General features: G+C 30.8%; 1 protein-coding gene across 3 annotated transcripts in view; it reads left to right on the forward strand.

The window, feature by feature from the left end:
• Positions 1 to 305: 305 nt before the first annotated feature.
• Positions 306 to 25,982, forward strand: part of LOC118183293 (ankyrin repeat domain-containing protein 61-like) — a 63,037-nt gene continuing 37,360 nt past the window's right edge. Inside the window, exons 1-4 of one of the 3 annotated variants that reach the window (XM_085809732.1) lie at positions 306 to 324; positions 5,226 to 5,450; positions 20,301 to 20,415; positions 24,050 to 24,255. In XM_085809732.1, coding sequence (XP_085665858.1) covers positions 5,265 to 5,450; positions 20,301 to 20,415; positions 24,050 to 24,255 — 507 coding nt within the window. In that variant the 5' untranslated portion in view covers positions 306 to 324; positions 5,226 to 5,264. Of the gene's footprint in view, positions 325 to 600; positions 940 to 5,225; positions 5,451 to 20,300; positions 20,416 to 24,049; positions 24,256 to 25,982 lie in introns of those variants that run through there. The other 2 variants (XM_035352775.2, XM_035352774.2) reach the window with 2 other exon arrangements.

Consider the following 25,982-nt stretch of genomic DNA (forward strand, 5'->3'; position numbering starts at 1 on the left):
GCATTCTTGGCTGTCTGCCAAAGTACCAGTCATGAGTCGGAGGGTAATGTCAGGAAGAAGCAACAGTAGATTTAACTCTCAATGATGCTTGGCCTTCACAGGTTTTAGCTGACTTCGATTATTTTTACTTTTTATGGATGAATTTTCAATCTAAATTTTAACTTTATCAGTTTATTTTTATTAATATTTAAAAATTTATTCCAATTTCCTTAAATTTATTTTTAATTTAAAGCATCCCTAAAGACTCATCCATTTTCGATGTTATTATTGACACCTTATTTGTTACGCCTGAAGTGGTACTAGAATTCTTTAGTAACATTTTAGGTACTAAGTTTTGTTTTGTTTAAAAATTTCTATTTTGTTTAACATTTCTTGCCCTTACCTATTAACTTTTAGCTCATTTTAATTTGCGAGACTTTACTTTGAAGTTTAGATGAAGTAAAAGTGATTTTACCCTTCATAATGTTTTAAAGAAAGTGTTAAGTACGCTTTTCATTGTATTTTCCTAATTTGTTTACTCCTGCTCTGTATGTAGCTTGACTGAGGAATTTTTGAAAAATATGAAGGACTTTTCGCTCTCTTGAAAGGAATTTTGGTTTCCTAAAATTTGGCAACAGTGTTTCTAGGTTTTCGAGGCGTCGAGACATTTAATTCAGGCGCTTAACTTGTTGTCGTTTATCTAGATTTTGACATAAGTGGATGAAACATACAAATTTATTGTTAGCAGTTAAAAAAAAAAAAGAGTGAAAAGTATCATGTAATTCCCTAAATAGAATTTAGAATTTCCATTTCCTCTTCACATTCTAAATTCTTTTGCAGTAACTGGACGTCTCTCCGAAAAAAGTAATGGTTACAGATATTTACATGAAAAATAAAAAAGATAAGGGGCATTTGCATTTGAAAGGGAAAGTTGCATTGTTGTTCAAGAAGTTGTCATCTGTAAGCTATAGTATTTCTTACTGCATGATTTTCTTGTCTGACTTGCATGTCTTATTTGCATTTCAATCTAATGAAATTGAAGTGTATTTCATTTAACTACACTTTTCATTTATATACAAGATAGAAATGGTTTAATTGACTAAAGCTCAGTGTGGAATAAAGTCAGCCTTTTTATTCTTTGTTTTTTGAAAGTTGATCATTTTTATACAGGATGGATAGCTTTAGTCGCCGAGTGTATTTATAAATCGATCATTTTGCAGCATATATCAGGATTAATAGAATGTGAAAGGCATCATTAAAAAAGACCATAATAGAGTTAACATTCATTAGAATGACCTCTTTTGTTCTACAGAAAACAAATATAAAGAGTGATCACCTGATGTAGGTCAGGACTTTTTTATGATGTTTTAATGAAATGATCCCTATAACTAGCAGATGTCAAATATGTAGTTATTCTTGCTGCTGTGGATAAACTAGCATGTTTTGGGATAACAGTCTTACTACTAATAGTATTGCCAAGCTGGTATAGTGGTTAGTGATGCTGATTGTTATGGTTTGAATCTCGGAGAGGGTATTGTTGTTTGTAAGCATAATAGTGTCTATGTGGTAAGGATGCTCTCAAAACATACACCGAACTGAAAGTCCTTTCCAGAGATTGATGGTTGGGAAAGAGCAATAGGAGACTCTCAGACATTCCCTTGGGTTGTTCTCTCTCAAAATTGAGGCAAAAGCTTAAGAGGTTCAACAGTATGTCATTCACCTGTGGTTATGGAGATGATGGCCTAACTTCTGCTTGTACTGCTGATAGTTAATACGTAATTTGAAAATAACTTATGGCCTGTTTTTATCTAAAATTATGATTTTTAGATAAATTATGTTTAGCAAAATATGGGTTCATAAAAAGTGTATCAGAAAAAAAGGGGATGGGCAGTAAACAAATTTTGCTTTCTTAGCAAATTATTATAGTATTATTTCTTATATAATTAATTATATATCATACTTCATCTGAAAGGAGGGAAAAAAGGATTTGATTAGTTTTGTTTGATTATGGCAAAGCTTACTAGTATTAGGTTTCAAAGAGTATGCTTGTTGAGAGGGTTGATGCCATCCTCATTCACTGCATGCCTGAACCTTTGTCAATAAACTTGTTACAGCTGACCATTTCATAATTCTAGTTTAGCTAGAATGTATGCAAAATCTGTGCCAAAGATGTGGCCACACCGGGTGCTGAAACTTTTAGAATTTAGAGAAATACTGAACAGCAAAATTTAGGGATGGGAAAATTTTTAGATTTCAAGGGAGGCAATGAACAAGAGAATTTAGGGGCTGCAAACTTTTTAGAATTTAACAAGGAACCAAGCAGAAGAATATAAGACTTGCAGAGATTGTACCATGTGGCAAAATGCCTTGAATATATATGGCATGAAATTTACTGTTCCTTTGATATACATTGACTTATTTATGATTATATATAGAATATGTTATATGCAAACTTTCACATTTTTTTAATTAGTTGAAATTTGTACTGTATGAAATAATGATTCTGGAATTAAGCAAAATCCTGTATAATAACAAGAAAAACTATATTGAACTTTAAAATCAACATCAGCGTATAAATCTTGTAAATGAGTTTATCCCCTCCTTTTCTGTTACTACTTTATTTCTTTTTAAATTATGAACTTATATTAACTATTAATGTACTAGCTTTGGATGTTGGGGTATTTTCTTTAGACGTTTTGCATTGTCATGAAAATAAATTGAGTAACATAATTATGTTCAAGTTATCATAAACTCTCATTAAATTTTTCTACCTGTAATAACATTAGTAGCTGTAAATTAAATAATTTAGAAAATAATACTTGAATATTTAGAAAATAATACATTAAATTCATAATTTCAAACAAATTCCTGTAGTTTAAGTTACATTTGGGGAAAAAGGTTCTTGAATGTTTGAAGAGTATTTTTTCCCATTGTGGGTATTTGATGTCATATTTGTACTAAAATTATGAAAAGTTAATTTTTCTATTTATGAAGCATCTTAATTATGTAACCTATATACACATTTGGTAGTTAATCATCATTCTTTTATATAGTAAGGTAAAATTTTCAAGAATTGAAATCTGAAAACTTTTTAAAATTATCTTTATGTTTTTGTTTTCACTTGTTGTGCAGAATTAAGACTGAGTAATTGTAGTGGTGTGGCCTCATGATGCATCTTTAGAGCATATATATAAATCAATATTTCGTTAGTAAATGTATATATATATATATATCTGCGTATGCTGTTTGTAAAGTTATTTTGTCTATTTCAAAAGAAAATGAGGCATATAATTCTTGAATGATTTGTCATAACTGAATAACTTAATCTAACCTAAATGTTACCAGACAGTTCAGTATGTTAAATATTACATGTGTTTAATACTTTTATAAAGCAGGATTATTTAACCGTTTGAGCAGAACAGTTTTTTTTAATCTGTTTTGAAGACATGTATTCAAATAGTATTTATTAGCTAAATTTGCATAATTATTTATTCTATTCTATAGTCTAGTTTCAATTATCACAAACTTATATTCATCAAGATAACATTTATATTACTCAAGGAGGTAAGACAGCAAAATATCATAAATCATAAGCTAATATATACCAAGTTACAAAAGCCGGTCATGCCACTCAGAGGGTTAAACATCTTTTTGATGGATTAGATGTAACTATTTACTATGATGAGTGAAATTTATTGGTCATGTACAAATTGATAATTTATTGACAAATTCAAATTACAGTAAAGAGTTCACATTAATCATATAATTCTTAAATATCTAAATTTCATACATGGCCAGAATTATCTTTGCATGCCCCCCCAAATAATATTTTAGGAAATATCCAATCAATGTAATCCATTTTAGCAGTGAATGTGTGAAAGTCGAGTCTAATTAGTGTTATCCAATTAAAATTGATCAAATGGTTTCTGATACACTAATCAAAGTATTACTTCATCTGTTAGTGAATCAAGCACTTTGCATAATGTGAATTGAATTCTGTAATAAAGCTTTTGATTTCAGAGTGTAAGGAATCAAAATGTTTTGTTATGGCTCTGAAGTATTATTTGGAAGAATCTGTGAAGTAGCAAAATATCGACCATTTAGAACTAGAGCAGACAATAGCAGTGAGGTGTGTGAATGTTTCAGGACTGATAATCTCTATACTATGGAAACAATTTTGGAACTCTGGAATTATAAGGAGCCCTAAACAAGGTCATAAACAAATAATAACTACTTCTCAAGATCGATATCTGGCCATAACTGTCCATCACAACAGCAAGGTTACTGTTGAGCAGTTAGATTTAGAGGTTTTATTCACCACTGGAACTGTCATATTGTGACAAACTGTGTACTATGTGTATTTATGGCATAAATGCCTTTTTATTAAGACTTTATGATTTAAAGAAAGTGGACTGCATTTTTCAGGTCTGTTGTAAACATGTTGTAATAATATTATCCAATTACCCACTAAGATCTAAAAAATAACCAGATTTTATCTATAAATATCTTCATTCATGTAAAAGCGTTATTAAGGTTACTCTTTTCACTCATCATCTAAAAATTAATTATTTAACAACTTTTTTAACCGTGCATTAAAAAATTCCAGACATTTTTCTATCCAGAGCAATGTTCTGGACATAATTAGGAATCCAGCCATGTCCATGCTAATCCCCAACATAAAATAATCCTAAATATATACTGTCTAAAAGTCTATTCAAATGGGCTTTTAGTGCTTTAGTTACCCATGGCAAAGGTAAATGCCAGTGCCATCTTAAGTTGAAAAATGATTTGAGAAATTTTTTGTAAGTGACACTATGTCATTTGAAGACTGGCTTTTGATTCAGGCAAAAAAGTGTTGGATTTCCTAAACTAAAGATACATGCTGTAATGATTAGGGTATGGTATATGCATCGGTATTAGGTTGATATGCTTCATTGATTTTATATTCATCATTTCTTTTATATTGAAAGTGAACTAATATATAAATATATCATTTCTATATACATTTTAGAGAGCATAGTTCATGGATTCTATATTTTTGCTGTGATAGGCTCGTTATTTCTTAAGATACATTCTGTGCATCCATTCTGTTTAAATATTTTCCATTGATAAAGGCATGTATAGTATTATATATTGTATTTATTATGTGTTGGTTGTATTAAGAAGAGTACTAAACATTTTAAAATTTTATTTATCAATATATTTATTTTTGCTCATAAATTTACATTTTCATAAATGTGTGGCAGTTAAAATCCGTTCTGGGGATTGGAAGATCAACATTAACAATGCCTGAAGAAGTCCGAGAATTTCATATTGCTGTGATGCGAAATGATATTGCAAAAGTACAGGAGCTTGTAGATGCTGGAATTGATGTTAACTATCCCTGGATGAATGCAGAATCTCCAAGTATTAAAGATGGTAGTACTCCACTATGTGAAGCTGTATCCTTGAACCATCACTCAATTGTGCAGGTATGGTTTTGAAAGTGCAGAATCTGGATCTAGTACTGTAACTGCGACATAATCATCAGTATTACATGTTCGATTTTCTTTAAAATAATAATAATAATAATAATAAATTATTTACAGTTAGCTTTTTTAGTAAATTAATTAAAAAAATATTGAAGCAATATTTCTGTATCCAGTCAAAAGTGGTTAATCCGGACTCGTCGGGACTTCAGCGATTCCGGATTATAGATCATCAGTTTAAATCTGGTAAGATAGCATGCAGAAATTACAAAATTAAAAATATGAAACCGTAATTTATGAAATAAAGAACAATTATGATCTAAAGGGTATCAAAATTTACAAAAAGAAAAAGCTTAATATTTATTTGTTTACTTTATGAAACATTTCTTTCAATGTAAAATGTTTCAGTTGCTCTGTTTTTTGTGTAATGCTTTCTCTTTAATTCTATATAAACAGACATAATTTCTTGTTTAGTTACAAAGTTCCACTATTCAAGTCCTATAATTGCTGTGTCGAGAATACCAACTAATTTGTCAATTGAAATTTTTTCGTTTTCAATAACCTCTGTGTCACTTTCTTCACTATCGGAAGCGAATTATAATGACGAGGAACTTGATTTAAATCATATCAGAGTACATCGGGATGAAATACTACATTTAGTAAGGAATTAACAGCCAAATGAAATAAAAACATCTGCCCTGAAGATAAGGAAAGTGCTGACAGATCAACTTCCAATTCATTGTGCGCCGCGGCGTTCTCTCCTGCAGAGCAGCGTGAAATTGATAAACAGATTTTGAAACATACTTTCGCTTTGTAGATCCTTTACATATTAGTAAATATATATCGGAAATTCTATTTGACATAATCGAAAGTTCAAGCTTACTTTTATAAAATTGCTCTAACAGTCTGCAAAAAATAATAAGCCGGATCCAATTCGAAGATTAAGGAACAACACAATCTGCAACATTAACTGAATTAGATAATTTTAGCTTAACTTATACCGTCCGTTATACATTAAACGCGCATGCGTAAACTATTATGTGCATGCGCAAATGCATATTCGCAGCGACGCATGCGCAGACAGTTTGTAGCTTTGAGGTCCGGATTATAGATCATTCCGGATTATGGGTGTCCGAATTAACGACTTTTGACTGTAATAGTTTTTGATTTTCTGACTTAATTTTTATTTTTCTCCTTGAATATTAACTTTTTATTATGCTAGAACAATTAATAACTCATAATTTTGTAACTGTTAATTTCTGATGACAGTTAATGAAATTGGTATTCTTAATCGTGTGCATTTAATGTTTTCAATGCAAATATTAACTTTCTCATGTTTTAAATCATAACCTTTTTTTTTTTAAAATTTAGTATGATCAAATTCTGGGGTGTTAGTTTCTATATGAATATTCACAAATATACCACAGGATATTTTATTATATTTTAAAAGTATTTCAACAACACTAAAATTTTATTTTATGCATATTTGATTTCAAACAAGAATTTCTCTTCATTTAAAAAATGAATATAATAAATATGTTAAATTTATATGACATATGCTAGGATTTTTCCCAGTGGTTGTTGTAATTGATGTTGTTCTGCAAATAATTATTTTCCAGGATATTATACCATTAAATTTTTAAATAATCAAGGAATTAAATTATTGTAATTTATATCCTGAGATTTTTTTTTATAAGTACATGATTAAATTAAAATTCTCCTAGCCTAAAAAGTGTTAAGTCATTTTAACCTTTCGAGGTTCGGTGCATAAAAAAAATTTTTTTTTGGAAAAAATAACTTTACACATAGATAATTAGCACACAAGACAATGTTATTTCATGCCAAAAAAAAAAACAGGTAAACCTTTAAGGTAATTCATGGCGTGGTGGGATACCGCTTGTCCCACCGTGCATCTAGAGCAGTAAAATGGCATCTTTGCCTCAGTGTAAATTCTCCTAACATGCTTATCTAAAGTGCTAGTTTTAGCAACCAAATGAAAATGCAAGATATGAAAAACGTTTTTGAATAATTATCTAGAAAATATTGATCATATTCACAAAATAAGAGATATTTTTTTCAAAAAAAATTGCTCTTTGTACAACTTTTTAGATATTTTTTAATGATTTCATAATACATTTGAAACAGAGAAGATTTTTGCTCCTGTACTTTATTTGCTGCAGGTTTGAAAAGGAAGATATTTAGAAGGCCGTCATGTTTATTTACATTTCACCTCTCTTTCCTCTGCTTAGGATATTTTTCTATGGTGAATCACACTCACATTTCCATTCAGTATTCAATGACATTTCATGTTACAGATTTATATTTTCATTTCTTTCAGAAAAAATATTAAATATTTTTCAAGTTTTAGCATTATTGCAATTTATTAAAAACTATAAATTTACATTATCAACATATAAAATGAACATGATACTTGAATTAAAAAATATTTGAATGGTGCTGCCATCTAGTAGCAGCAATTCCTACATGCGCGGTGGGACGTATTTGGTCCTACCTTTTAATTTCAACCATTCTTAATTAATATATATGAATTCAAATAGTAATTTTATTAGAAAAGGAAACTTTCACATAAAAATATTCATTCTGACACCAAAAGTTGTTCAGACAATTTAAATTGCATTAAAAATTAAGAAAAAAAATGTTTCAAAATTAAACCTGTAAAGAATTTTTATTTTACATTATTTCCATTAATGAATACTAGTACTGCCATATGTTATACACTTAGAGAACTAAAAGGTGTAATTGTATGTATTTTAAATGGAATTTTGCAGCTTTCATTTGGGAGATAAAAACTGATAAAAAAAGGAGGGACGCCTCGTCAAAGGATTAAAATGCTTTTTTTTTTTTCATTATTTTTCATTATGAACTGGCTTACCAGTGATTAGGTGGTTAAAATTGCATAAGTCTAGTAATTTGAACCAGGCTCAAATCTCAGTAAATGGCAAGCTACATGGGTGTGTGTTATACTTTTCTTCATGGGAAATATAGGGTGTTTGATATTGAATAGGACAAAAAGAATAGTACAGTACAAATTGTATAATTCCTTTATTATGCTGAAACAAATTAATTCAGAAGCAAGAGCAAAACACTTTGCAGCAAGAGCGAAACACTTTGCAGCTACGAGATCACCATTAGAGGCTCTGCTAATCAAAATGGTGCTATCCATGCTGGAGAAAGCATCTGCATTTTGGAATACACCAAAACTTTATTGTTTATTGTCATTCAAAGATATTTTCACACAAAATTTGATAAAGCATCATCACAGTGTCGAATGGTGGGTAAGGCAGTTTCAGGACATGGGCTGCTTGTGTGAGAAAACGAGCCTGTAGGATGAACAGCAGTTCGAAACAAAGTGGTTGAAAAAATTCGTGAAGTGTTTCTACCAAGTCCCACAAAATCGACATCTTGTGTGATTTCTGAACTCAATGTGCCTCATGTAATGGCGCGGAGTGTGTTCCAAAAGCATCTACAGTTCTAGCCATACACCTTTCAGACACACACAGACATATGAGATTTTTAATCTTCTAAGTTGGAAAAAAACTGACTTGAATGAAAATAAACAGTTGTTTTACTTAAATCAGTCTTAATTTTTTCTAAAATAGAAATGAGCCTGAGATTGTTTTTGAAGATTCATATTACTCATTTTTTAATACTTCAGAGATTCCAATGTAGTATGTAGCCTGAGAAGCTTTATTTTATATCCTTTTATATTAGAAATAATTTTTGTTTGCGTATTTCTAATTATTTCTATGGAGCCATACTGAAGACAAAATATGGCATTAGCTTCCAGTGAAAGAGAGACAGGAAGCAAAATTAGAATTGTAGTAAATTAATTAGCAGTTACCCAAAAACATTCATGCCATAGTTTTAAGTTATAAGTAACATCCTAGTAATTTCATTCAAATGCATTTTATTCAGGAAAATAATCTTTTTTTGCTTCATTTATATGTTATCAGTGAGTTATAAGCTTATTAATCTTGTGTTTGTAAAAGTTCTTGCTCCTAGAGGCAAAAAATTTTAATTTTGCCAATCGAATATGTTGGTTATCTCCTTGGTCATTCTGTTGTAGATCTAGCTTTCTCTTGAAAAATTATTACTGCTTTCCTGTTGACTAGTGCTGTTTGCTTCTGATGGAGTTCAGTTGCAACCATTTGCAAGTGTGATGAGTACACCTCAGCAGTTATTGTTTTGCCACTCTCTAGCAATTCATTATTCAAGCACTGATAATGTGACAATTCATTCCAGCAAGTGCACATTACCAGTGCTGGTGCACCAAACACAGAGCAGTACCTAATGTTGATGAATGTTTTGTTTGGGAGCAAATGTCACAGAACCAGGGGATGGCCAATAATGTCTTCTTTTGCCTTTACAGTGAAACACCCATTTCTTGTCAAATCTCAATATGTGGTTCAAGAATGGGGCTTTCTTGTGGTGTAACAGCAGTGAAGAGTGAATGGTGAGCTGTTGGAGTTTGGTTTCTTTGGGGATCGAAACATGAGGGACCCACTTACTGAGCTTTCATGCCTTCCCAAAGTTGTGCTGATACAGTCGAGTGGTTTCCTCTGACACTCCAAACCCAGATTATGCTTGATGTCCTCCTTTAGCAGGGTTTTGATGTTAGTGCATGCATGCCCAGTTTGAGACCTGGAGGTGGAGGAGAGCCTACAGGTCTTTTTGTCCTTTAAGCTCTCATCTCCCAAAGCAAATCAACTGAACAACTTTTGTGTTAATCTTCACTCACTTAAGCCTCTTCAAATGTGCAGCATATTTCCTGAGCAGATTCCTGAGATTAATGTGAAATGTGTTAATCTTTTTCCTCTGTAATCAGCACAAGAAAGCAAAAGTTTGTTCACAAAAGAAGATATATGACTAACTAGAGTAGGAAAGATACAGGCTTTTCCCTGTAATCTTAAATTATTTAAATATCTCATAGTGAGAAAATCTAAGTCCCATAGCCAATCTTCATTTTTAAGTAGCAAGCATTCACTGGGAAGGTCATTGTTTTCTTCCAGATATTTTAAAACACGTTCCCTCAAATTCCAAAACCTTGCAGGTGCACTTCCTTTAAAAAGCCCACGTATACTACATACATACTTAAAAACTTGTCTTCCCAAATAATTTTTGAGCTGTGTAACAAAACCTTTTATCCTGCCGACCATGCAAGGCACTCTTATCTGTACAAACGCTATCTAATTTTGTCCATGCTACTTTGCTAACTTGAATTGCATTTTTAAGTTCTTTAAAAATGTCCTCACCTGTAGTTAAAACTAGGTAGCGCAAATTAAGAAGTTCTTCTGCAATATCAAAGTTATCATTCTTGTAATGCACAAATATTCTTAACTGTGAACTGTCTGTGATGTCACAGCTTTCATTTAAAGTTAATGAGAAGTATTTGCAATATTGCAGTCTAAAGACAGTTTTGTGGTAACATCTTGGCCCATGTCATCTATATGATGCATGACTGTATTTCTAGACAAAGTTATTTTATCAACCTTATTTTTCATGTTTATATCATTGACATTTTGAGCAAGTATAAAAGGCTGTTTTATAATTTCTCCTCTGTATCAGAATAAGGTTTATAAGTTTTTTTTTTTTTTTTTTTTTTTTTTTTCGGGTAAACACCAGAGGAAGTTCATTGAAAACCTTCACCATAGTTTCCATTTCATTATTTCTGTTCTTGAACCAGGATTATTAGCCAGCTAAAGATTTCTTTCTTCTTTTTTTTTAATTGATCAATTCTGTTAGCAAGTGTGATAGGACAAAATATTTGCTGTGGAAATCATTCTGAAGTTGTTTCAAATGTTGGTCCAGTTTAAATTTTTAGGCATTTCTACACAGATTCCACATATCAAACAAACATGCTTGGAAGTATTTTTATGAGTAAAAAAAAAATTTTCTTCCCAGACAGTTTTAAAATCACAAATTGCAATATCCTCTTCATATTTTCTTTTAATGTCAAAGTTTTATTCATGGCCATAATGAATTTTTTTTTTTTTTTAAATGATGCTCAGTGCCAGAATCTAAAAACAGTTGAAAAACACTTAATGTCTTGCCCGGCAGTTTAAAATCAGCTGAGCCAATGAAATAGCAAGTATGTCACCAGTTTGTCTGAATCTAAGAACGTTTTAGAGCGGCACATGTACATTAATTGTAAGTGTCTGTGAATATCCTTTTTTTTGATTTGTTTAATTTGTTTTATAGCATTGGAGTTTATTATGGTATTTCCATTGAACATGTAGCAATGACTTGCTAACTCATCATGTGGTATACTTTCTTGTGCATTCCACTTCTGTATGTAGCTGTAGTTGAACTTGGAGAATAGTGCTAGAGTGTTACTATAGTGAAATAAACCTAAACTATAATTAAAAGAATTAATTATATTTATTCTAATATGTTTATGTATATATCTATCGATGGATTTGATACAGACAATATTATTATTTTTTCAAGAAGTCTGCTTGCCACTGTTAAAACTTCACCGTGCCATGGGTTGGCCATCCCAGTTGTAGAGTATTTTATACCAATGTATTAGAAGTGAAATTGTAAATAACAGTAAAATAAGTAATTATGACAGCAATTGCTAATTAATACAAATGCGGAGTATGATGAATGTTGACATGTAAATCGCTTTTATAATTACTCTTAAATTTTACTTTAAATCATAAAATCTGACTATATTTGCTATCCTTTCTCCAAAAAATGTCAAAAGCAATTTAAAACTGTCTGCTGATAACTTTGAGGTGAAAAATCATTTAAAAAAATGCTTTGCCATACTAGATGAATAACTTAGAAATGCTAAGCAGAGTGGGAGAAATATATATTCGGAAAAGTTGTGTAGCTGAGAATGGACATTTTGTATTAGTAAAGAAGTTAGTTCAAAGGTAAATATGTTTAGTTATGGGAGTTTTATAAGTGAGTGTAATTTTTCAGATCCACATCCCCCTGGAAGTATTCTTCAAGGCAATGCATTATGTTGCCAAAATGTATTTATGTGGCAAGCTAGGTATGCATGCAGATGATTGTTTATTTCCACCTTAAAATTTGATGGTTATTTTTCTGATTAGCATTTTTTCTCCCCAGAGTGTACATCTATGCATTTTTTGTTAGGAATTGTAACTGGACTGGGGACTTTGCCAAATGTTAAAATTGAAAGCATTCATTCCTTCAGAAATATATGACATTGTATCTAAGAGTAGTGAATGAAAAAAATCCTCATTCCATAAATGCTTCATAAATGATCAAATTTTATGGCTTGAAATTTGTATGAAGCCAAATTTGTGCAATCCTCTGATGTTTTTCATGTGAAAACAAATTGTTGTGTAAATGGGAATTAGAAACATCATGCACAGTGCCAAATTTGTAGTTTCTGATTTTTTTTTTAAGCAAAAAGAGATCATTTTGTACACGAGGAAAATGACACAAAGAATTTATTTAAGAATTTCTTTAAAAAATTCAATTTTTTAAAATTCATTCATTGCTCATTTATGGAATTCTTAATGTGGCACCATTTTCAGAATGGCTGTTTCCTTCATATATAAGCTTGGTGGAAAAAATTAGTGACTTTTGGAGGAGGAATGCAGATAATCAGAAAAATACTGATTTTTTTTTTAACCGTTACATTTATAACATGGCTTCCTAATTTTAAAGTTTTTTAGGATGATAAACCTTCTTGCATATAGTTTGTGTTGTGAAGAAATTACAGTAAAGATTCTATTATCTGGAAATCTCGGATGATGCTGGATTCCAAATACATGAAAATTCTGGATAGTTAAGCGTTGGGAAAGAAAAAAAAAAAAAAAAAAAAAGGTTTCAAATTAGTATTAAACAAAATATATGTGTAAGTCTCTAATAAATCAGACGGGATCGAATTTAAAGTGATGAACAGACAGCGTTATTCAACACTATGTTTATTGACGAACTACTACATATACACAATTAATGACATCATAGTTTCTTTTTACAAACAAACACTATCGCCATTTATTGGCAATCTGAGGATACATAATAACAAACTTGTATTTAACACTTCCCCCTTCATTAAATTTTACTGAACTTCAAGGTTATAAAGTCTTTCATTTGGTCTTCTAACAACACCCTTATCCAACTGAATCTCGCAAGATCTAATTCTACCATCTCTTCTATGAACTAATTCTTTAATCCTACCTAACTTTCAATTACAGTATTTCACTTTGTCTTCTCCTACAAGTACAGCATCATTAATTTTAAAGATGGGAAAATTATCTGAAGTTTTTTAAGACATGACTGACCTTAATTTTAACAAATATTCTTTAGAAAACCTTTTCCAAAAATTCTCTAATAATAATTGCTTATGCTTCCATCTTTTAATAAACCTAGATTTTGTAGATTCTAATTTAGATTCAGGTGAAGGTAAAACACTTAATCTAGATCCAGTTATAAAATGAGATGGTGAAAGAGAATCAGGTTCATTAGACTCATAGTATACGTAAGTTATGGGTCTAGAATTAATAACAGCTTCAACTAAAATAGTATACAATTCTTCATAAGATAATGAAGCTTTACATCTGTATGTTTTAAACAAGTTTTAACAGATCTTACCAAATGTCCCTCCATCACCAAAGAGCAACTTCCACAATGAATTTCCATTCAGCCCCATTTTTCTCGAGGAAATTTAGAACATTTTTATCTTTATATAATTTATATAAATATTTTAATTCATGATCAGCAGTTTGAAGGTCTTGGCATTATCAGAATAAATAACTCTACAAATACATCTATCTACAAAAAATCTGGGGTCTGTCAAAATGATTCCGAATGTTTGGAGTTTGGATTTGATTTCTACATCTGGTACCTGTATGTCTACATTTGTTATGACTGGAACTTGGATGATTTATGGATTTTTTACGGTCATTAATATTTTGCAGGGTAAGTTTAACTTTCTTTCGATGCCAGTGTTTCAAATTCTTTTTACCGAATGTATGCAAATTTAAAACAGTTTCTCCTTTCATTGGTATTTTAAATTTTGTTGATAAATCATCTCGAATTGCAGAGATTTCGCTACCACCGTCAAGAAGACACCTCACAATACAATTGTTATTTCTGTCATCAGCAGCAGTGTACACTGTTTAAAACATAATATTAGATCCTGTTTTAGCAGAAGAATTTTGAACAATTTCTGTCGATGTTTCGGTTTCCTTATTTTTTACACTGAAGATAGCTGATGCAGGAAATTACACAGACACTTTCATGATGTTTATTGTGACAATTTTTGTAGAAATATTTGTTCTTACAGTTGACTGCTTAAATGTTTACATCCAAAACACAGAAAATACCTTCCAGTCCATTTCAAAATGTTGCTTTCTCTTTGGAGTTCACTGGAGTACAATTGTATTTCGTATGATCTTTTTTATCACAAAATATACATTTTCATCCAGTCGTTGACAAAGCTGAAGCAGTCGGAACTTTCAGTATATAAATTTGATAAGCTATCATGAGTTCTTCATGTTCATGAGTGTAATGTTTCTGATTGGTTTTCGCAGAGTTCATTAAACTTAAAGTTTCTCAGCAATTAACTTCCTTTTTTAAGAATTCTATAAGTTCCTTTATATCAAATCCTGCTTTAATTTTTTGACCTTAATTAAATTATAAATATAATTTCTCTGGAAGTTTTTGCAAAATTACAGGACAGAGAATATTTCCATAACTTCCAGAAGTAATGTTTAATGATTCTAAACTTTAAATATTGACTTTGAACACATCATACAGTAATCAGGCATTCATCATACAGTTTACACAGTGCTTTAATATTTGAAATGTTCCACACTGGTTCGAGAGATAATTTATTCATATGCGAAGTGATGACAACATTCTTCCAAAACGTTCTTTCAGTATCTCTGTCGCGGAATCATAGTTCTGGTCACTTAAAAACGAAATGAAATGGCAGCTAAAGCATTACTGCTAAATAAGGATTTTAGGTATGCAGATTTTTCAGTTTTTCTCAGTCCACTGTTATTGTGAAATGTATTTTTGAACTGGTTCCAAACGTCCAACCATTTACATGAATCTCCATAATAAGTTTCTGTTTTGCAAACATGGTAACTTCACTGCTTTCATTACATATGTAAGTGCAACATTCACTGTTTCATTCTAATGAATTGTTATTGTAGAAGATTCCAAATTCTTTTTCAAAAATTGTTGCATTCTTCCTCTCCATATAACAGTTTAACCCCGGTATTTTTGATTTAGCTTAACTTCGTTTTCAGTCTTCAAAGTTAATTTCATTTTAGTGTCGGTATCTAAAATTTTCAGTTCGTTGATTTTTCTCAATTAGCTGTTCATACAAATCCTTGATTGTTTCAATTTTTTTATGTAGTGGAATATTATTTGCTAAATTGGTTTCAGCTTTAACTGATTGTTTCTTTTTCAAATTTTCAAAATGTTCAGTCTGTTGATTATTACAGTTCATAATATTCCCAGGAAGGAAACACCATAAACATAATATATGTATAAGTCTGTAATAAATCAGACTTCATCGAATTTAAAGTAATAAATGCAGAGCATTATTCAACACAGTGTTTATTGATAAATTACTACATATACACAATAAATGACATCACAGTTTCTTTTTACAAACAAACACTACCATCATCTATTGGCAATCTGAGGATATATAAACTAATATTTAACAAGTATTACATTAGCAGAATTTGTATCGTGGCTTTTTTTTTATGCTTGGATCCTGTAACTTCGAAAATACTCCACTTCATGCAGTCCCAAATGTGAGTCATTTTTTCAAATTATGAGGAAAAGCTCTTTATATACAAAAATTAATCTGACTTATTGAAAATTAATTAAATTTGCATTAAACCAAAATGAATTTCCTATGGTTGTGTTGTGACACAATGTGTATCCATTATTGATATTAATCACACTATTTGGCAGCAATGTATAACATTACAAATCTTTCATTTACTAAATTTTGCGGGGCAAAAAATGTTTCTAAAATTTTCTGGTAACTTGAGCATTTCAGTTAGTTGAATGCCATATAGTCAAGTTTCTACTCTGTTGATCCTGAGTACAAAATTTATTATAAGAAATTCTTAAACTGAGTTCCAGTTACTCCTGGAGGTCCATAGAGGTCCATAATTTAATAATCAAGCATCTGCAGTTTTGAAAAATAAAATTTAATTCATCAAAATTAGTATGACAAATAAAATTTAGCATGAAAAATATAACAAATGTATCATGCAAGTAAGTTAATCATTGAAGGTTTAGCAAATAATTGCACGTCATATGAAAGTGTAGTCAAATGTAAAGCTTTAAGAATCACCAATTTATAGTGTGTTCAACTTTATTTACTTACTTATTGTTTGTATTATCTGTGTTTTCGTTTGAAGCATGAAATTAGCCTTTAGATCTTAAAAGTGATTCTCTTCTGTAAGTAGCAGTTATTGCTACAGTCATTGGTATGCAAGTTACTTTTAGTTAAAAATAATTTGATAAATCCATTGCTGACAGTATAAAATTTTGTAAAGTATAAATATCTCTTTATAATGTGATTTTAAATATTTAAAAGGCGTATTATAAAGCAAATACAATTTAATTTGTGTAAAATCTAAGCAAAAATTCAGATAAATGAACATTAGCTACTGAATTTGAATTTGATTTCATGCTTTGAAACACTTTTACCATTGTAGAGTTCCTCACTCTTATTATACTAAATGGGTCTTGAGAAACCCAGTGAACTGTTAGCAAATGATCTCTGAATTTAAATAACTAAAGTTGTAGACTCAAGAAGGGTTAACTACCCTTTATTTCACAGAAATCTAAGATGAAAAGTTGGCCTCTTCCTCGGGCTTGCAACAAAGCCTCCACTTGGGCTTAAATTCGGAATAAGAAATAAGAACTTATCTAGAACTGAGAGACTTAGTCAAAGCTAACACAATATTTAATGTAGTAGGCCATTAATTTAAACTTGCCGGCAAATATCAAAACGCACATAATAAATGGGCGAGCGTAACAGCTTCAAGAGAGATTTAGCCCAAAGGCAAACACACGCTACTCAAGATGCGTAGCTTACGAAGCAAGTTAAACTTTCTTTAACCCTTTCCAGCATGCTACCTTTTAAAGTCTGAGTTTTGATTTAAAAAAAAAAAAAAAAAAGGTAGGCAATCTAATTAAGCCTAGAGGAGTACACAAGTAAAATTTTGTGAAGATAGCACTTATCGTTTTAATTCCGTGGGTGTGCCCAAAGGGGCGCACTGATTGAATAGAGCTTTTAAAAGAGTGCTGGAAGGAGCATTGTTGTCAATGAACTGACTGATGAGATGCGAAAAACCAAAGAATACAGACTCTCAGTTGTCCTAGATTATCGGTGAGTCCGGTCTGGGCACACCTAGGGTTCACCATTTGATTTTAGGCAAGATTTCAAGGTAAAAATTTAAAACTAATATAGTATAAGGAGATTAGCATACAGCCAAAAAAATAACATAGAAATTTCTTTTCAAACAATTCCTTTTATATCCTAAAAAAAATCTGGAAGATTTTGAAAAATGAGGGTCTTAAAAAACTAAACATGGCTAAAATATATGGACTGGTTTGTGTTGAGCTGCCATCTACTATAAATAAAGAAGGTTCAGAGTAACTTATAGTAATCTATAAATCCTTTTCATTCAGTTTTTCTGTACGTACAGAAGGAAATTTTTAGGTGTGTCCAGACCGGACAAACTGTGCCACAAAGGGTTACCACTTTGTCTGCTGCGTGCATTTGACGTGGTTTGCCCAATGATGCAAACTTGAAATTTTTATTATGCGATGTATATTATGTTGAAATATTATCTACGGAAGATAGTGTGAGCTATACAATCGTGCTTAATGCATTTTTTGTGCTGGAGTCGCCAGACCCTTTTTACGATTTATAATTTAAATTTTTACAATTTATTTTTCAAACCATTATAGTAACAATGGTACTATTTAAAAATTTATCAGTATCAATATTTACTCTAATTATGTATTTTACTTTTGGTCGCATTGCCGGTGGCACCCACGGCGCTTTAGCCGAGTGCCGACACCGGTGACCCCCACGGCAGTCAATGTGTTAATATATTACGTCTAACTTATTTGCATTCAACGTGATTCTGGAAACTCATTCTGGTAGGGAGTTGTAAGTGGAAAACAAAATTGATAGGAAAGCACTTAAAATTAAAATAACTGTTATAAAATTAAAATATACTGTATACCATAAATGAAAAATTTTATTTGGGAATGAAAGAATAATAATTTCTCCACTGGCCGTTTTTTGTTTATTTCTATATTTATTTGAAAACTTAAAATACAAGCATAGAAAATTATTGTGTAGCAGTTGAGAAGATTTTTATAATTTGAAATATGTTTGTATAAATTTGATTTTACTTAAATACATTGGTCTGCTGTTATGCTTTAATCCTTTGAGGCACACTATACGTTAACGTCGGAATTTCAGCAAACAAAAGTTGTATGCAGTCTATTTAGTTCTAAAGGAGTATACAGGTAAAATTTTGTAAAAATTGCACTTACTGTTTTAATTCTATGGGTGTTCCATGAGGTGGAACACTGCACCGCCAGAGCTTTTAAAAGTGCGACTAACCGAGCATTGCAGTGAAGCACGAAAATGAGTAGAAGCATTTGTATAAGAATGAAAAAAAAAACTGTATTATGGCAGTATACATGGTTTCCTGGATATACACAATATTCTTGAATATATATGGATAAATGAGATAAATATCTATATATACAAAAATATTTACAAATTTTCCTATTTTTAGCTTCGTGAAGTTGTTCAAAGCAAGTCACACCTTTTTGATGGAAGCACAAACCAATTACAATTTAAAATAATTAACTACGATTAATATCAACAATAAAGAAAAATAAGCCTATAATATATACATACACGAAAATTATCTACACAATTATTGAAAATAAACGGGAATGAGACTAAAAAGCGACAGCAAAAAATTCGCGCAGGTCTAAGTAAAGATGAGTCAAGCTACTAATAAAATTTCCGCCTAGAAACTAAAAGAAACTAAAAGTTTCCCAAAAAATTCAAGATTCCAGTATTAGGGCTTTCATAACGCAAAACACGCCTCACCCCTCAATACTGCTTTGTTTGAATTCATCCCCCCCAAAACAACGGAAACAGAAAATGTAAACAACGGATGTTCTCTCCTAAGCACAGATGTTCTGATTTGTAACAGCATGAAATTGCTAAAGGGCCAGTGTTCCTGCTAATGGAACACCCAGTTTTATTCAATGATTCTGCGTATGGTTTTTGTATGAAAGATTAAAAAAAATATAGAACAAATAATTTGGAGTACAGCCAGCAAATTCATGCCTATTTTTTTTTTTTTTTTCAAATAAAATTTTTTATATCATTAAAAAAATAGAGAAAATTACTTGAAAAAGTGGATTTTAATAACACATCATAAATGAAAATTCTGTGTCTCCTTGTGATATGCTGCTATCTACTGTTTAAAAAGAAAAGTTCAAAGTATATTATAAAGGCATTTTTATCTATTTACGGTTGAACTCATAGATTTCAGAAGCTATTCAATTTGGGTGTTCCATGTAGTGGAACACTGAGCCGCAAAGGGTTAAAGGAAAATTTTTATATCTTTATCTATTATACTTTAGTAAATATGTTGCATATTATGGCATTTATAATTTCATCTAAATTTTATTTATTAATGCATATCATTGAGGTGACATGTTGTTTTATTTAAAAAGGAAACTTATTTCAATTTCCTTTTACAACCTTATGCATGTTGATGTATGCATCATTTAAAGCATAATTACTTTTATTTAAATGTAATGACTTTTTAGAAATTGATCGATTCAGGAGCAATTGTTAACAAGCCAGACTATTTTGGTTGCACTCCTCTTCACAAATCCTCTTACCATGGAAGAGCTACTCTCACTGCAGTTCTAATTAATGCAGGTACTTCTGATTTTTGCATGGACCATTTAATTTTATGTGGGATGTGTGAAATCTGAATGTTATTGTGGTATAATATTAAGCATTGGAGTTTTGTTGTTTTATCATAAATTATTATGTTTGTAATCATGGAAATTGTTATGTGTCCATATGTAGAAAACAGACTTGGAAATATTTTACAATAATATAACTATTCCATTAATTTTTATTGTGTAAGTTTTTCATATTTTGAGGAAGCCAATGTAATAGCTAACAGTTTGCTTTTAACCAATGTTATTAAAATCTGATAGCTGTAAAAAATATGTAATTTAATAGAAAGCGGTGGCATAAAATTATTGGAATATTATATTCTGCAATAACATAGAATTGTTGTACATTTTCAAACACTTCATTTTATGTAAGTAATTTTGCAAGGCCTAATTATTGAATAAAATATATTGTGAATAGATTAATTTATGTTTAGGCTCTAAATGCTCTACTTTGTGAAATAGAATTCACATATCATTCCATAATAACATAGATCTTACTTTTGAAACATTTTATAATTTTTTAGCACTACAATAAGTGTTTGAGTAAATCTTAAATATAAAATAAAATCATGAAAGTCTGAGTATATTAATTTATGAAAAATTCTAAATGCCTTGCTTTGCAGAACAGAATTCATTGCGTGAAATTGTATAAAATAGTGTGCAAAAAACTGTCATTAAATATTCAATATACTAAATATTGTATGTTCCTCACCAGGGAAAAGTGAGGCATTTTTGTATGTTTGTTTATTGTGAATTAGGAAATGAAATTGAATTTCCTGAGAGAAGGGTTTATATCCCAGTTTTAAAACATGCAACTATAAAAATTAACCATAAACTCTTGCAGATCAGAGAGTCAGGATTTAAATGGTTTCTTAAAACAACACTAACTGAAAAAACAAATACTCAGGGTTATTCTGAACTAATTAACAAAACTGTAAAAGAAGGCAGAGGCGACTGAAATAAGCAGATTTTGTAATTGAACATATGTAATGAAATGGTACATGTAAAAAATGAAATAAAGATTTTATTGATTCAGATTTTCACTACAGGTACCTGATATTGTGACTGACTACAGTAATACAAGATTTACGTCAGAGGCGCATGGCTTAGCGTATAATAGCATTTACAGCAGTAATTAACGTTCTGGCTACTAGATCTTATTTGGACTCAGTTTTTGTTTGTCTGAAATGGCCAACATTAAATATGTTGGTGAGCGTAGGTCTAATGGTAGACTGACTAAATGTGTCTTAAAAAACTGTCATGATGTCTGAAATTGGATTTCATGAAATAGTTCATTAATTTCTCTGAAGAACTCTTCCCCATTAACTCTCCTTGAATGTTTTTAAGAGCTCATATGGGTTTTCCAATCTCTATTTCCTTTATCACATATTGAAACATGTACCCTTTAAGCAAGCATGTGCAATAAATCTTTCCCATTCTGCATGACCATGATGAAGATGTGCATACTTTAGTTTGTCTATAAATTGGCACATCCTTTACAACATTTATGCTATTTGAAAATTTCTTAAAGAGAAGAGAAATAATTTGTAACTTATTGTATTGGCATGTCTAATGCAAAGCATATCATTAAAAATAAATATTTTAATTCTTAACATTCTACTCACTCAGGATGCTGATTTGATGCAACCTGCATTTATTACAGTTAAAAAATAACAGGCAGGTTTTAAATCACTTAGGATTACAAAACTAATGTTTTAGAACAGAAATTGTATAAAAAATACAGCAATAAATAATTCAGAACCAAGACAATCATGTGGCCACAAGTGAAGATTTTTAATCTAAGGATTCCTTAATAAAACAATTGATATATAGCTTTACCTAAAGCAAAAGTATGTTATGGATTTTGCTTCCCACTGTTTGAAAGCCAGCAGTGTTTTAAAATTTCATCTACCAGGCTGTCTGTGAAAAATAATTTGGGAAATTATCCGTGTTCTGTGATACATGAAGTAACTTATGGTTCTGATTACTCATGGACATTCTGAAAATAACTCTTTCTGCAATTTCTTCACTTTCCATTATAATGTGCAATTTATTTTTATCCATTCGTTTTCTTTCTGAATAATACCAATTCTGTCTTTTTGTACTATGATTTCACTCACTGTTGTATTCAGAATCATAATCACTTGCATTATCATTCAATAAATTGTCTTTGATAGTTCAAAATCAAAATTTTCTTCACTTTCATGCTAAATTCTCATCATGGTTATTTCCCCATGATTTCTTTATCCATTTTTTTAACTGGTTAAAATAAAACCAATAATAATTTGATTTTTATCTTAATGTGACATTGTAAGTACATATTCACACTATTCATACATTCAATAAAATTGATTTTTTTGTTTGCATTATTACTTCATCTGAAAGTGTCCATTTAGCAAAGCGGATAATATAATTTGGAAGGACACAACATTTGTCTCCACAATAGAACAGCAGAGTCCGAAGGGTTACAATTCTTTACAAAGGGTTAAAATTCTGTAGATACAATTTCCAGGCATTCATATTGATTCTGAAAATTCCTCCAGGACATGGATTTAATCTTTTAAATAGAGGACATGTCCAGAAAAAATAGGACATTCGGTAACCACATCTAATTTTGTAGCTGATTGGGCAAAACTGATTCATTTCAAAGAAAGAGCCACAAATATATCCAAAAATACATTTGAATTTTAATGCAACAATATGTTTGCTAGCTGGTGCAGTTAATGCACAGCGAATCGGAAATATTATGTATCAGTACTTGGAAACTTTCTGTTACTCCCTTATTATTGTAGCTTGCATTTTTAAATGATGCCAAGATTTTTTACCAAATCTTAATTAAGAAAAGTTAAGACAGGTTTGCTTCTTACAAATATGTTTATTTCGTGCATAAGTTTGTGGCTGCTATATTTCTGTGATTGGTTTTAATAGAGTGTTAAAAGTATTTTTTTATCTCAAGAACTTCTGCTTTGTATCCCATAAACTTACAACTTTAAACCTACTAACTCTTCTATTTGTGGAATTCATGAAAGCAACAACCCAACTCAGAACTCTTGTGGTGAGTGAACTACGTGAACCAGGCTTAGGACTGCAAGTTGTTTGGTGATCGATTGAAATATAACTGGACAGTCTTTAAATAACAGAAGTCTTAATGATGTCCAAATTTCTTGTTTAATGATATGAAAAGTTAAAACTTCAGAAGCTTTAACTGAAATTTCAATCATTTGTTATTATCACTTGGCAGGTGATTTTATGAAAGAGAAAGCACATGAGGGCTGCAATAATAATTGCTTAAATTTTGTGAGCACATTGCAGATCAAATTTTAAATTATGCTTAAATTATTTAATTATGCTTTAAATCATTTGGCCCTGAAGCATATATTTGAGATTGTTTCAATATAATAATTGTTTTAGAATTATGAAAATTAAAAAAATAAAGTAAGTACAATTTTTCAGCATTGAAAAATAGTTTTGGAAAATAATCTTTTTTATCCTTTTGAAATTTTTCTTAATATGGTACCACATTTAAATATCCCTCTTATAAAATGGAGGGCATAATATATGGTGCTGTATATGCAGATGTCAAAAAATAATTCATGTTAACATTTTAGGTGCAGAAGTAAAACTTTATGATCACAACTTGAATACTCCTCTTCAAGTATGTACTCAGAGTTCAGTTGTTCATAATAATGTTGATACAGCGCGGGTTTTGATAGAAGCAGGAGCAGATGTGAATGCACCTAATCGTTTTGGAAAAATAGCTCTTCATTATGCGGCAATTTGGGGCTTAGGAGAAATGACTGATGTTTTGATAAAGGTTTGTAAAGCTTATATGTGACAATGTATTTCACAAGATGCAAACTTATAAAAAATGTATTTTACAATGATATTTTTTGTAATTACCACTCCTCTGAATTTCAATGGCACCATGTATTAATCAATATGACAAATATATTGCAAGATACACTGGTTTCCAAAAGTTAATCAACAAATGAGAAAATGATGATAATTCAAAGTGTGTGCTAGCAAATTGGATGAAATTTTGTGCTAATATTTATTATACTAGTTGTAATTTTAAAACACTAGAAAATGTTATACATAATATTTACATTCTGTGACATCAGGAGGAACATAAAATCTCCAAAAGACATACAAATTAAATACAAAAAAATTCTCATGAGTAAGTATGACTAACCCAAACAGCAGTACAGTAATGTCTCATGCCATTTGTGATGTTGTCAGTGAACTGTATTGGTAGCAGTTTTCATTGATCACATGAAATAGTTCTAAGCTCATCTATTGTTTGGGGAGGGGATTGGAGACCAGCAGCTTGCCTCTGGAGAGCATTCCACAAGTGCTCAATAGGCTTAAGGTTGGAAGAGCATTTAGTTTTTTTTTTTCAGGATATTGGTGCATAAGGTGAGCAGTGTAAAAACAGGGATTATCTGCTTGCAAAATGAAGGTATTATCATTTGTTGCAGCATATGAGCGAATCATAGGATCCAGTATGTTGTCTCTGTACCTCTGAGCATTGAGAATTTCATATGGCAGCACATATAGGTTTAATATCCTTCCAGTCGAGAACATTCATAAGTATCACTTTCCCATATGATAGATGGAAAATGTCAAGTTTTTGCTTCTCTCGATATGTAAACGTATTCATAATCACTGTGTAAAGCAAAACAATTCATGCAGCCTTCTGCATACTGTTGTGGCTGATACTGTCTTGTAGCAGAAACAAGCATGGATTTAAGCTGAGATGTGAGCTGCAGTCCTGTTGCAACATGCACTAAATCACAAATACCAGTTATCTGCAGTAGTAGTAACTCTTGAGTCATTGAAGTGGTGAATCCAGTAAAATTGGTTCCTCAAATAGCTTAGGATGGAACAATCCACATTTGTCCATCTTGCGATGTCACACTGCTCATGTCATGTGTAGCATTAGCAAAAGAGGGGCATTACCATTGCTTTACGTAAAAATAATACTCTATAAAACCAGCCATTTAGGAAGGAATCCCTATTCAATGAATGATAGTATACTAAACTTTTGAGGTAGCCAAAGCATAAAAATGTGTTTCAGGTGATATTTGACATATATATGCAGATATAATGCTGATTTTTGTTGTTTGACTTCTAAATAAATATTATGGTATATTGTTGAGGCTTAGGGTAAGTGCTACATTGTTTCAAATGTTGGGCATATTGTTCCCTTTCTTTTAGTGCTGAAAGTGCTGCTAGTCTTGACCATCACTTTTTTTGTCTGTACCACTTTTTAATGTGTTGACATGAAATGTTATTACCCGGTATTATTTCTAAAGAAATTAAATAATGAAGAATCTGTATGTATGTATATATGTTCCTTGTAGGTAAATTTGGCACCTAGAGCCACCAGACTTTGTATGTACATAGTCCTCTACCCAAACATGTGCATTTTGAAACCCTAATTTTAAATTTTGAACTTTTTTCTTATTTATTTTGTACATTGTGCAAATTTAATGAATTTTTGATTCATAAATTTGTGACTTGAAAGCGAGAAGTGGCAAC

This window comes from Stegodyphus dumicola, chromosome X2, assembly GCF_044657685.1.
Source record: "Stegodyphus dumicola isolate Sdum_Otavi_A_Nest chromosome X2, ASM4465768v1".
Taxonomy (NCBI): Eukaryota; Metazoa; Arthropoda; class Arachnida; order Araneae; family Eresidae; genus Stegodyphus; species Stegodyphus dumicola.